Source organism: Colletotrichum aenigma (assembly GCF_013390185.1).
Source record: "Colletotrichum aenigma strain Cg56 chromosome Unknown KSG_Cg56_contig03, whole genome shotgun sequence".
Lineage (NCBI taxonomy): Eukaryota > Fungi > Ascomycota > Sordariomycetes > Glomerellales > Glomerellaceae > Colletotrichum > Colletotrichum aenigma.
In genome coordinates this window covers 3,441,144-3,454,960 of record NW_023500909.1, presented here as the reverse complement: position 1 = coordinate 3,454,960, position 13,817 = coordinate 3,441,144, and the positions used below count along the sequence as shown (strand labels likewise).

The following is a 13,817-nucleotide window of genomic DNA, read 5'->3' as shown; positions in this document are numbered from 1 at the left end:
GATAACAATGGGGACCTGACGTTTTTTTCGTGTTTCGCCACCGCCTGTCTACCAGCGCAACCTGTCAAGCAAAAAAAAAAAAAAAAACAAGGGGCGGGAAGAGGGGAGGAGGGGGGACGCAATCGCATTTGGGATTCGCGCATCAAGCCCAGTGAAACAGAAGCGCAGAGCGCAGCACTCCAAACACTAAAAAAAGGGCGCAAAGCCATGCCCGCCGACCAACCAGCAAACCGTACTGTGCTCCGAAACGAGTAAAAGTAAACAAACGACAACAACAACAACAACAAAAACAACGCGCAGCCCATGCGCACCGAACTCACCCAATTGCGCAGCGCAGAAAAAACCCGACTCACCGCTCAATCCAAAACCCAATCCGTAACTCGCTCGCCTCCATCGCTAGTAGCGGGCTCGGAAGCAAATCAACTGCGCAAATTAAGCATCCATGATCTGTTGCAGCTCCAATTGCTTGGTGTGCATACACCGGCACAGCGTAATTGTTCTGGGCTGCTCGAAATCCCGCACAAGAATCGCAGTTCTTCAGCAATCGTGGTCGAAAATCCCTAAACACTCAACACTGTGAAGTTCAATGCGGGGAGCTATCCATGAGTGCGGGGTTCTCTCGACAAATGACGTAATAATCCGAACCACATGCCCCGAACCACCGTGCACCCCGCCAGCGGAAGTACCTCGTCGAGGCGCCTTAACATTTCACGCGAAGCCCCCCTTCCCCCAGCGGGCCAGTCAGGGCGCAAGGAGCTCATGCCAGCCCCCGCCAGCTCGGGCTGCGCACGGACCACACACTGTGCAGAGGAACCGCCGTCTTGCGCGCCCGCCACAAAAAAAGGACCACCGCCACCAACCTCCTACCCCTCCCCTCCCTGGCCGAGCCGGAACGGGATGCAACGGCGAGAACCGCGCGCTAGTGTCGGATTGGGCTTAGCCCCGCAGCCATCTTTCAACGACTTCCGTTGTGACGCTCCCCCGCTCCGCCCCGGGGACGGTGCGACAGCGCATTCCGTTTTGCGCCGTCGCAAACTTCAACCGATGGTCGCATCACGCCGGAACATGTTTTGATGATCAATGTCTTTTTTGTTTACTTGGCCTTTCTTTGTAGTAAGCTTTGCCACTAAGAAAAACAGTCGTATCGTAGCCGCATCGCCTCTCCCTTTCCCCCACACTTTCCTTCCAACGGGAAAATTCAGAGAGGAAAAAGCTCAACAGAAATAGGAGTGGTGAAGCTCGGTGCGCGCAAGCTCCCACCTCCTCACCAATATAGGAAACAACGTAGCACGAAACTGCAGGCGAGCGATTCTTCCCATCATCCTCATCCGCGGACAATTTGAACCATGCGCGAGCCCCGTAACAGTCTCTCGCCTGCAAGTCGCAGAAAACCGCCTTATTTTTGTTTGTCCTTCCCCCTTCCGGCCCATCCCACATCCCTCTCCCGACTTATCCCTTGACCACCACAGACGCAGGCGCAGGCGCACATGGATATGCGCGCGTGTTCATGCCTGTGTACCAACACGTCCGCTTGCTTTTTCAACTTTCCGTCGCCCTTCACATCGTACAGTTGCACAACTTCGCCGAAAACTGTAGCTCTCTGTCGCCACGACTTCGCCAGCATTGAAGAAAATAGAGCAAGACAGAAAAACATGATGCGCGCAACAAAGCAGAAAGAAACAGTAAACAGCAAAAAAAAACACCGCTTCCCATAAAACAGATCCGAAACGCCAAAAGGAGTGTGACTGACAGTCCTCACCCGGCAAACCCCGATTAACCCCCCGCCGAGTCTTTATCCCCCGCCCTTTGCCAGGTGGTCTTGTGTGACCAGACCGTAGAGAAAAGAAATCAAGAATCCCTCCACCTCATGCTGCAGCCGTAGATAGCACTCAGTGGCGTGCTAGTCCAAGCTTCCCCAATCATTGTTAAACATTGCTGTTACCAAACACCGGCAGGCCAATATCCTCATCCTGGTAGAGACAGTGTTGAACCTCTGTGGTACCGGCGCTACGCCGAGTGACCGAGGGTGGAAAATCGTTTGCGAGACACGGTTGCTTTACCGTTTCCTCTTCTTGTTCTTGTCGGCGACAGCGACCGTCGTGGAAATGGGCGCAGCTGGAAGGAGAATGGGTTGCATGGGGTTGGTGATGTCCTCCTTCTTAATGGGGACACCCATGTGTCGGCCATAGCGACCCTTGCGACCATTGCCCTCGTCCTCGCTGATACACTGATCGGCACTGAGGCCGGCGTCGCGGCATCGTCCGCAGGGCCGCTGTCTGTCGCAGCCCTTCTTGCTCTTGCGGCATCGCTGGCAACGAGGCTTGGCAGAGAGATCCAGCTGCTCCTCTTCGCCAGGAGCACCCGGGACGGTGGGAGCAGAAGCAATTGACGGCTTGCGCGACGGAGGCAGGGAAGCAGGTGACATGGGGCCATTGCTCGCGGTGGCGGAAGTTTTCTTGGGCTTGGCAATGGTGGGACGGGGAACCTTGCTGACCTTGGGCTTGGGCTTGGACCCGGGCAGTTGGGTCTTGGGCCTGGCGTCCGGGAGATTGGTCTTGTTCTTCAAAGCCTCGGGCTTGCGCTCCGTGTTGGCCGGGACGTCGGGAGCGTCCTCCATGTCGGCATCATCACCGCTCGTCTCGATGCTCGGCTGAGGGATGAAGTGGCTTTCCGTGGTCTGGTACATCTTGCGCATGATGCCGGCAGCATCCAGCTGCTGGCGCTGGGAAGCCGAGCACTCTTCCTCGCTCTCGCTGTCGCCGTCACTAGTGGCTCCAGTGGACGAGGCGGCATCGGCGCGACCGCTGAAGGTATCGTCGAGGGTAGAAGCGGAAGTGCGACCGTGTGAAATGTTGGACATTTCACCCAGACGCATAAGCTGGATAGCCACATCCTTGTCCTCCTCCGACATGCAACTGCCAACAGTGGGGTCCGGAGTCGGCAGGATTCCACCCATGCCACCATAGTTACTGCCCTGTCCGGGGTACCCAATGCTGCCACGAGCATGGCGCTCCGAAGATGGCGTCGCATAGTACCCACCATGACCGTATCCGTTATTGTGGCTCTGCGGAGACTGCAGAGGGATGGGATTCGTGAAGGGGTTCTGGCCCGGCTGCACGAAGGGGAAAGAAGCTCGCTGAGGTTCGCTGCGACGAGCAGGGGACACGGAGGGGTTCGACGTGGCCGCCGGCATCTGCGGAGGCGCAAACAATGGAAGCTCCTGTGATGAGGGAGATGAGTACGAAGAGATTACGGCTTGATAAGGAAGCACAAGTAGCGGTCGGCGAACTTACAGAGCTCTCGAATTTGGCTCGCTTGCGTCGGCCACCCTCTACAATGTTTTCGACACTGATTTCGGTGTTGCCAATCTGCTCCTTGACCCTGCTAGAGCTAGAACCAGGGGCTCCGTCACCGCTGCTGTAACCATTGACACTGTCACTGTAAATGTCGGCGTGGCCATTGGCGCCAGTATCTCTGTTCTTGGAGGAGCGAGATCGACCCTTCTTGGAGGTTGTGTTGGCAGAGCCGCTGCGTCGGCCGCGGCCGACATTGGGCGACGGACTGCGCTTCCGAGAGGTCCTAGATGAGGGTCTGGAGACTTCATGGCCAAAGCGATGCGGAGGCTGAAGTGTCGGGTAGCCGTCCGCCCCATAATGTGGCGGAGCGCCGACAGGAGCATGTTGGTAAGTAGAGGGCGGGACAAAAGGGCTAGTGGAAGAAGGGGGTTCCTCAATGACTCTGACATAGACAACCATGTTGTCGCGGAAGTTCTCGTATCTGGCGATGAGAGTTATGCCTTGGTCATCCTCGAAGCTGACGCCCTTTGAGCCGGTCGGCCCCGAGTACAGACCGTAAAAGTTCTTGACGGTGGTGACAATGGAGTCAGTGGTGTCGTGAGGGTAAATTTGAACTCGCATAGGGAGTCGCGCACGGTATTGTGGTGACTCTGTGAAGAGGAGTTCAAATGCGACGTTCTTGGGTGACACCGTCTGCCGGGGCGAAACGCTGCCCTGGTTGGAGTTGGGCCCCGAGTGGCCGTTGACGGCACTTGTGGGTGACATGCTCGTCATTTTGAGGTATGTTATTGAATCGATGGATTTGAATGGAGGATGGTCGGATGAAGGGGGGTTGATGGAGGATGCGGTGGTGCAATGGAGGGTGGTCGTGAACTTGGCACAGGATGGTTGAGGTCCTGAGCTGAGCTGGTGGGCGGTCGACTAGAATGGTGGCCGACTGCCGACGAGCCCAAATTCGAGTCGGATCGACAGCGGAAACGAGCTGTCTTGCTCCAAATGATCTATCAGAGGCGTTGCAACGAGCGCTCTGTGTCGTCGTGTGGTCAGCGCCAGACGGGGCGATCTGACCAAGACGCTGCCGGAGCGAACGGTCGGGGGATGGGGGGAGAGGAGGAGTCGTGAAGAATCTAGATCATGGACTGGAGGGGATTAGCCATGGAATGCCGACGAAGGCAGAGACGAATCGGTTGAACGGTTATGATGACCTGTCGGCGGGTTGGAAGGAGGAGGAGAAGATGTGTGTAGGAAGGAGAGGTGAGGTGAGGTGAGGAGAGGAGTAGAGGAGGAGGTTGAACTGGGGAGTGCGTCGGGGAGCGGATGTAGCGAAGCAGCGAGGGGACCGATAGAGCAACGAGAGAAGCACGAGGAAGGGAATGCGACGAGGACGGGTGCTCAGGGACATGAAGCCTTGATCGCAAAGACCAAAAGGACGGATAAGACTCACTCTCGACGAAGGCCGTGATGTTGAATGATGGGACTCCGGTGGGCAATTCGCAGGTTTGTGTGCATGAGAGGGAAAAAGAGGAGCCCGGCGAGGATATGATTTTGTCTGCGGTGAGTTGCTGCTGTTCCAGTTTCCCAAGCCAGACCAGCCAGACCAGTCCAGTCCTGTTGCAGCTCAGTTCAATCTTGCTGGGTCTGCGCTCACTAACATGGAGCGCAAGGCAAGTCCAGCGGCCCAAGGTGCACGTCTTTTCTGCAGCCACTGTGGAGGACCCAGGTCTCCAGACTGCCGGCCACCGGTTGGGGACGACAGTGCGCCAGACTGTGTGCAAATGTTTCTCGTCCGGTTCAGGCGCCTTCAGGGCGTGGTGCGCTGTAGTGAGGTGATAGTGCCCGCTGAAGCATTGGAGCAGCTGAGGCGTGTTCCGACGCTCCAGGGGCGGACAGCCTGGAGCAGGCGCGGTAGCAGCCTACGCAGTACGGAGGTAGTAGGTAAGGTAGGTAGGTAGATACCTGCCACTTCCTGTCCTCGCACGACGGGAACAGGAGGCGCTGAGGGTGAGGTGGGCAGTCTGGCTGGGGCCCAACCTGCCTACCGACCCTGCCGACCCTACAGCAGCTCGTTAGCTCGCCCCAGATACAGGGCCCTGGCCAGTAATTCCCTTGAAAAACAGGGTACCTGCCGCACTTCACCGCAGAGTGGGTGGCACCTGGACCCGCCCGTCCCGTCCACGCCCGGCGGTCTCCTGGCCAGCTCACGCCTGCCCTGAGTGGGAGGTGCCCAGGTACCTTAGGTACCTTACCTACCTAAGGTAAGTGAGGTACCACCCACCTCAGAGGTAGATGACCTTCACTGGTGAATCAGATACCTCATTGCCGCAGGCGCATTTGCGCTGGCGCTTTCTGGGCCTCTTGTCGATTTGATTTTGCGCTTCCGTATCATGCTTTCAGTCTGTCTGCGTCTTTGCAGAGGAAATCAGGTGTTGCCAGGGCCTCAGGGGCGACCGGAGGAGGGGGCGCCGGACGGGGGCGGAAGTCGTCTATGCTTGCGCAACTTGGGGCGCTTCGCATCACCGCCGCCGCACATCAGCGACCATCGCCCATCGACCAGCCAGCCAGCAGCAAGCAAGCAAGCAGGCAAAGCGGACAGCGAACAACGAACAACGAACAACGAACAACGAACAGCGCGCAAGTCGCAATGGAGCCGTCGACCGGCCATACAGAGCACGGTAGCGCAGCGCAGCAGAGCGGACACTACTATGTAAGGTAGGTGCCTACCTACTGGACCGGACAGGGTCTGAGGTGGCCAAAGACGACTGGACGGCGCAAAGCAAAGGCAATGGAGTTATGCAAAGGCGAAGGCGGTCAAACAAGTCAAGATCTGGCCTGGCCTGCCTGCCTGCCTGCCTTGCCTGGGCTGGCGTTGATCCATCAAATCTCGCGAGTGCCTATTTGCGGATATGATGGCCTCTCGCCGCACCGGAAGGTAATTACAGCCTTCTAGAAGCCTCAATCTCTGTCCACGAGGTCTAGGGAGGACAGGGGGCCAGACAATTGACTGACTTTTGCCCGTTAAGGACCGTCCTGCTCCATCTTGGATGTCTCGTTTAACATTATCTCGACACAAGACACACTCTCTCTACCCTGCGCTCGTGGCATAGCATACCTACATCCAAAGTCTGCCGTTCAAGGATGCCCAGTGGTCGACTTGTCGGAACAATTTCAGACGTCCGTGGGTGTGTGTTTGTGTGCGCGCGCGTGTGTCCGTCCAGTTATGTGTCCATGTATTGCGTACACTTTCGCCTGGCCTCGAGTAAGGTACATACATATATGGACGCTCACACAGGCAATAGAAAACATCGGCTACATTATGTACACACACACACACACACACACACACATGCGAACTTGTGTGTTTCGTCTCCCTTTTTACCTATCCATCTGTCTTCCTTACCCTATTACCAGCTACTAACCAGTTACTTTGCTGATGACGGCCTTGGCTGACCTTGGTTATGTAACGGCGCACCGGAACGACCAGATACGTGCGCACCGGTATCCGAACTGATGACGAGCAAGCGCCCGATGATGTGCAAGGAATATATGGCCCTTTGGCCCTCTTGTCTCGCTCCTCACCACACCCCATGTCTCTTCACCAATCGCACTCTGCCCTGCTTCCTTCCATGCCTCGTGTCGGTTCGGCTCAGCCCAGCCCAGCCCAGCCAGCAGAACGACGCAACGGACGACCTGAAGGAACAACAACTGACCGGGGCAGGCTGGCCACCGACAAACGAATGACGGCCTACAGGGCTAAAGTGAAGGAAGTGACAGAACGGTAAAGCCATATGCTTCACGGGTCTCCGGCGCCCCAGTGAGACCGCAGCGTCATGTCTCCGCGAGCAAACAAGACACGCAAAAAACCTTCCTGCTCCTCACCTTATTTATCACGGGTACCATCCATGGACCGCCAGACCTGTTCCTCCTCGCTTCCTCCAATTCGCCCAGCCATCCCTGTCCGGTCTGAGCCATCGAAACCTCGTCAATCCTGGCCATGCCCGCAGGCCTTCAGGCCATCCATGATCCCAACCAATCCCATCGAGTCCAGCTCACCTTTAATCCAATGCGATGCGATGCGGTATACATTGCGCCTGGGAGTACTTCTCACTCTCTTTCCTGAAAAGTTGCCAACATCTCGTATGTACGGATACACACTCACACACTCCGCTAGATGGGCGCGGCGACAGCAGTTCAACTGATTGACATTATGCCTTGCCGTTTCTGCTTCCAGCCCTCCAATACCCGGACCCTCCGAGGGGCCAGGGACGCCAGATCGGACCCGATTGCGACTCGACTGCCGTGCCTTGGGGCCAAGACCCAGAGACTGCGAGGGATATGTACATACTTATCCCACCTCCCTCCCTCCCGCCTGCGCTGCAAGATTCGGATTGACAACTGCGGCGCTTCGCAGCGCGCCATCCCACCCTACCCGAACCATGAAAGCATTCATGTTTGCGCACACACGAAGAGGAGGAAATCGGAGCGCCATGGTCGATCTGTGTCGGGGCATCTCGCGTGAGCCATCCCTCATGTTCACCCCTCGCCATTCCATTCGTATGGAGGTTGGCCCGTATCAGCTCCGTCATCTGCGCTTTGCGACTGGTGCCGGATCGCCCGCCAGTCACAAGGTCCCATATGCCATATGCCCCGTTGTGTGTGTGTGTGTGACTTGAAGATGGATGTTGGATGTCGTCCTGACCTGTGCTTCCGTGGCCGGCTAGCACCCCTCTTCTGACTTGACAATTGAGGACCGCGATGGCACAATTTCGCGACGGCCGACTTGGTCTTGTCATTTCCATGTTACACCAGCCCCAGACATCCATCGGCCGACCCTGTTCCCATTCCCATCCTCTCCATCATGACTGGCCTACCTGGATGGCACACTGGCAACATACGTACATGTTCCGCTCTACCACCACCACCACCACCACCACCATCACCACTACCACCGCCACTGTTACCACGCATACATACACATGAACACCCGTCGGCGACGACGCCAGAACTGCAGGTCCGGCATGGCGTCTGCTAGCGTTTTGGCGCCAACCTGAACCCAATCCTGGAGCCGTTTATCTGACCTAGCCGTCCATCCAATGCCTCCAAGTTCCAGAGGGCGAGCTTCTAACCACGGCTCCTGAGTCCTAGCCCATGTCGCAAACGCCATGAGCGCATTAGGCGGCGCTGGCCGGTGCCATGATATCCGCGACCGAACAGCGCGGGCAGCCTGTCAGGCGGAGAATGTAGTCTTATTAGGTGAAATGATCTGCGAGCTATTTGGGGGCCCTCCCCAAGAGCCAGCCCGTTCGTGAGCTCAAGTGTTTGCCTTCCTCCGCGGTAGCAGCTGTTTCGCCCGTGTGAGACAACCCCCAACACAGGCCCACCGACACCTTCAACTCGCAGCGATCAAGGTGCCTGGTGGTTCGCAGTAGCAATCAAGACGCAGGCCGGCTGGCGGTAATGATAATGATACAGGCACGCGCATACTTTGGAATCTACATATAGCAGGCACACGGAGCGCGGGACAAGGACGACACAAACTTGTCGCGAGCCACATGGCCCAGCGAGCCAATGGCATCGCCGTTTCGGCCAAGCTCGAGGCGCCGTGAGTCTCGCGGAGCAGGGGGGTCGAAAGGTCAAGAACGATGGCGGCCGGAGAAGGGTGATCGAAGCGCAGGCTGGGCCTGATGCGTACAAGACAAGGCGGAACACATTGGCAAATAAACGGATGCTCAACATGATAATACCCAGAGCCGCTCGCTCAGCTCGGTCTGGTCTGGTTTCAACCGTCAACCCTCTCGATCGCTCGCCTGCTTGGAGGGAAGAGTTCGTCCGCAATGTAACTGGCATCAACATAAGCTTCAATGCCGTCGGATCATGAACCCCAGGCTCTCGTTTCATGCTGCCGCGTCTCGGCTACTTCTGCTAGTATATGAGCGCGGCGGAGGGAAATACAAAGCCACAGAGAACGTCGCAACAGTTTGGCCAAATATTGAACATCTGTCAAGCTGGAGCTGTAGTCCGTCCAGTATAGCCATATTCAAACACACATAACACCTAGAGAAGGGATCGTTCAACTGTCCGGACCCCCTCTGCGCAGCTTCGGCGCGTTGCTCGCACGGTAGTTGGTTTGCGCACGAGGATTCCCGCCTGCGCCTAGCAGCAGCAGCAGCAGCAGCAGCAAGGCACACGCGGTAAGGTGCTCGCTGCGATCCGCGGGCGGAGAGCTTATTAGATAGGGTGGCCGGGGATGTTTTGCGCCGCAGGTCACTACGAGGCAAGATTGGGCCAGGCCGTCATGTTACGGTTGTATGCGCTGGTCGGGGTTTCAAATGCGAAGCTGTGGCCGAATCATCTTCAAGAGAGAGACACGACATGGCAAGGAAGACGGCAGTCGTGACCATCGTCCAAGGTGTGTGTGTGTGTGTGTATGTGTGTTTTTCTGCCGCATGCTGTGCGGATACATGGCAGCTGGCACTCCAGAATCTGATTTAACCAGCCCCTCCAACTGCTGCTCGTTACGTTTGTTCAGATGTTGCCGTCGCCGCCTTTGCTTGGCTCGAGGAATCCCCACCTCATGTAGACGCAAAGGTAACACTAACAAGTGGCAGCTCTCGTCTCGCGCTTTGCGACAGGATGGGATGGCATGGGCAACGACCGATGATGGGTTGTGGGTTGTGGATCGCGCCCGCATCTTGTTGGTCTGCGGTTCGTCTTTGGGCTGTCTTCATTCTTTCTCTCTGCGTCCGCGGTGCGGAGAAGGGCAGCGGGTTGATGAACTGGCACTGGATAATGCAGGCCCCAACAATTCGCTTCGCCAATCGGGGAGTTCAGAGGCATGCCGCACTCAAAGTACGGTGTGCAACACCTGGCGAGACTTTGCGCCCAGGCTCCAGATTCCCTCGCAGGGGTGAGCTATCTTTCCTGAACGCAGCCATCGCTCTTTGTTTTGCGTTACCTCGCAGGTTGGGGGCTCCACTGCCACGTCGAGGTTTGGGAGGCTTGCTATTGGGAACTGAACATGGCTTCATCGAGGACCCTTTTTCTTGCTAGTCTTCTGGTGGGATTAGGGAGGCGAAAAGGGCTTGATTCGAGTCGCATTCTGCGTGTCTGCCCAGTCGTTGCGGCCAGTCGACCCGATTAGCTCGTGGGCCCCGTCAATATGCCATGCCATGCCATGCCATGCTCTGTTCATCCCACCACCAACGCGGCGGCGACACATTGAAGCAAGCACTGCAGTTGAGACCGGTCTTGCAGAGATGGACTCGACGTCGATTCGTTCTCGGCTCCCGCCAGCGAGCTGCGAGGATCTCATCGCTTGACGGGCAGAGATGGACGGGTATGACCAAGCTAGCAGATGGAGCCGTGGTGCGCTGGATTCTGCCGGGAAGATCGGCGCCTGCCCGCGCATTTTGGCTTCAACGCATTTGGCGGAGAGTGAGTGAGTGAGCAAGTGAGCGGAGGCGGCATCAGTCAAATTCTGCAACCCTTGTGCGTCACACTCGACTTATTCTGTCTTTTGCGCATGGTTGGGCTACTTTCGCCACGCCACTTAGCCCCTCTCTCTGTGGACTCTCAAATCGATCCATAGCTTCTCCTACGAAGCGCGCATACAGGATGGGGTGCGCTCGCGCAAACACACACACACACTCTCTCTCTCTCATGTTCGATGCGCAGTGGAAGACGAAGCTGTTGGCGGCGCGACAAGTGTGGAAAGAAAGTTGCGACGACGTAGGGTCTTCCAGGGCAGCGGGCGTACCGTGCGCGAATTCTGGCTTTGCACTGCCGATTCTCCAGTTTTTGTGTGCTGCGACATGTTGCAGGGGGTACGTTCGAAGTCGTCGCATAGGTACGTGCTGAGGACTGGGGGGGAGCTTTCCTTCGAACTGCGCAGTGCGCTGCGCCCATCCCCAGACTGGCTGGCTGACTGTGACAGTTGATGATTGACGGCGGTGGGATGGGACGATGCCCTATGATATAAAGCCAGCTGAGCCGTGGCCAATTCCAAAACTTGGTCGCATGCTGGGTGAGGGTGTGCGACTGAACGGAATGGACACATGTGTGTGTGTGCGATCGAGCAAGAGAATGCGCCGAAGCCAGTCAGATGGCGGCGCCCCTCCGTCCGGTCGTCGCCGGCTTTGCGCCTTTGGCCTTGTGCCTGGGAGCAGAAGGTCATCCTAGCGCAGAGAAGCGAAGCGCAGGGCAGCGCAGCGTCGTGCGGGATTGTGGTGGTCGTATCCTGCCATGTCCAGCTTGCGTGGCGGCGGGCGGATGATTGTCATTGAGGGGTGAAAAGGGACCTGGTATGCCCATCATGCAGACATATTAATTGCCCGCGCACATCCCGGCTGGTCCCTGACAACATGTCGCTTCCGTCATGCATTTGGCGAGAGGCATCGCCAACGTCGGACGAGTCGCAATCCTTCCTAGAATCAAACCGATCAAAATAAACAAAGCAGAGTGAATGCTTTAGGCGCATCGCGTTGCGCCAATGCGACTGGCCAGATGCGACGGCCTGCAAGACGGGTCTCTCGCTGCCTCTACCAATACCAATGCCGGTCGCAGGCTGTTGGGCCAGGCGCGTACGTCCAATTCCGTCGCAATTGTCGCCATATGCGCCAGGCGAGTGAGAAGGGGCGCCGGTCGTGAAAGAGGATCCAGCGCACAAAAAAAAGCGCCGGGGGTACGAGAGTTTTGGCGATGAGTCGCAACACTGACGATTCGCGGTGGATTCCCTTCGGTGCTGCGCAATGCTGTTGCCGCGACCTGGACCTTGACCTTGACCTCCTGGCTATATCTGCGCCCGACACCCTCCACGTGACCAGGTGGCAGGTTCGCGTTCGCCGCCCAGCGCGCTAGGGGCTTTGGACCCTGACGACTGTAATGATCGAAAGGACGATGGAATGAGGTCGTATCTAGCTCAAAAGTCACTGAAGGCTTTCAAAACCTATAGCAATGAGTTTTCAAAGTCGATTGAAGGTAAGTATTGAGCTTTACGGCCGCTATCGACCGAAGCTTCAAATTGACTGTCATCCAGGAGACGCGACGAGGGAGGAAATTCAACATCATCTTCCATATTTAGACTAGCGTTATTTCAGCAAGTGTGGACTCCACTCATGACGACAGGGGTCGGAAGAGCTGCCGAGACTTTACCGAGCACTTGCAGCACGCACCTGCACCTGCACCTCACCATCAACGCCTCACCAGTCTGGCTTTCCGGGTTCGATTCACCTCGATACAATCCCTGTCCCTATCTCACAAAAACTTTTGAATCGGGCGTTCCCAATCTCCCGACATCTCTATCACTCTGTTTCTTTTCCCTTTGCGCCCTACACAGAGTATTGCTCAAACAGCGCCCTGCAATCACCGAGATGGTTCCTGTTCTCACGAATGCCCATGTCGCAAACGCGGAAACGAGTCTCGTCCTTAAAGGCCAGCGTCGGCTTTTGACCGCGTGGTCGATGGAATGTAGAACTTATGATCAGTGCGGCACTCTCAACAAGATGTCTCGTGGGATTGCCCATGATCGGGTCGAGAAAATGGCCCGATGCGTGTCCCTCTCTACCATATCCTTAGTGCAAGCCCCTGTTCTATGGTACCTTGACATTGCTGTCATCGCTCGTGTGTTCGTCATTGTAACTTGAAACGGCACTGTTGCCGTCGTTCGTATCTCCGTCACGCCCAGTAGCGTGTTTCCGCTCAGCTTTATCTTCGCCTATTGCCTGCGACTGTCATAAGCAGGCATTGTCTTTGCGCCCGACTCGTTCAGAAACCAAAGCCAACTTTGCTGACAATAACGAGACTTGAGTGGGTCGTTTCTATTTTGTCGCCATTGTCTCGTCAGCTCTGATGCTCTACGCTCTTAATCTCTTTATTGTTGAATGAGACGTCGTTCTGCCCCTGTGGACGCCAAAAGGAAACGAAAAAGTTGACGACAGACGCCGTGGGCCAGGGGCGAACGATTCCGTACAGGGACTTCTACTACGCTCCCGCTCGCTTTTCCCGTAGCTGGATTCTGGCCTCTTGGTGGCGGTTGCTGATATACCGTCGAGAATGTCGTTCTTTGTCCTTGATCTTGACTCGCAACGTTGACGCGTTTCGGAGGCCACCCGAGAACCTCGAATCGTTTGTTCGACGCCACGCGGCACGATAACCACGTTCCCCAGGCTTGGATGGGCTCCTCCTCCTCTGTGACCTTCCTTTTGATTGATACTCGCCATCAAGGATCTAATATTGCATATTCTGGGATTTTTCACCGTTTGCGCCGTAGAGAATCACCCTCGCATCTCTTGTGTCCGACGCGGCGCCTGGTTTCGGATATCTTCCGCCCACTCCAGTATGAAATCCTGCCGCGTCAACTGGAGCTTTCCTCAGTGAGCCCAAGGATCGTATCGTCAAGTTGTGTGAAAGACAGACGATGCAGCCGACAACTCCAGCCCGGAAGCTATCTCGTAGCGTCTATTCCCATGTGCCAGCCGCTGAAGACTAACGTGGGGCTGGGCCTTTGTCCTCGTCCTGGGACAGCCG

The 13,817-nt window shown here is 56.6% G+C and overlaps 1 protein-coding gene across 1 annotated transcript; it reads right to left on the bottom strand.

Moving 5' to 3' along the window:
- Positions 1-2,056: 2,056 nt before the first annotated feature.
- On the bottom strand, positions 2,057-4,070 carry CGCA056_v004890 (putative transcriptional regulatory protein; the record flags this gene model as incomplete). The annotated part of the gene is made up of 2 exons (XM_037320145.1): positions 2,057-3,220; positions 3,294-4,070. The coding sequence occupies 2 exons, from the start codon at positions 4,068-4,070 to the stop codon at positions 2,057-2,059; spliced, it is 1,941 nt and encodes a 646-aa protein (XP_037180787.1).
- Positions 4,071-13,817: the final 9,747 nt, after the last annotated feature.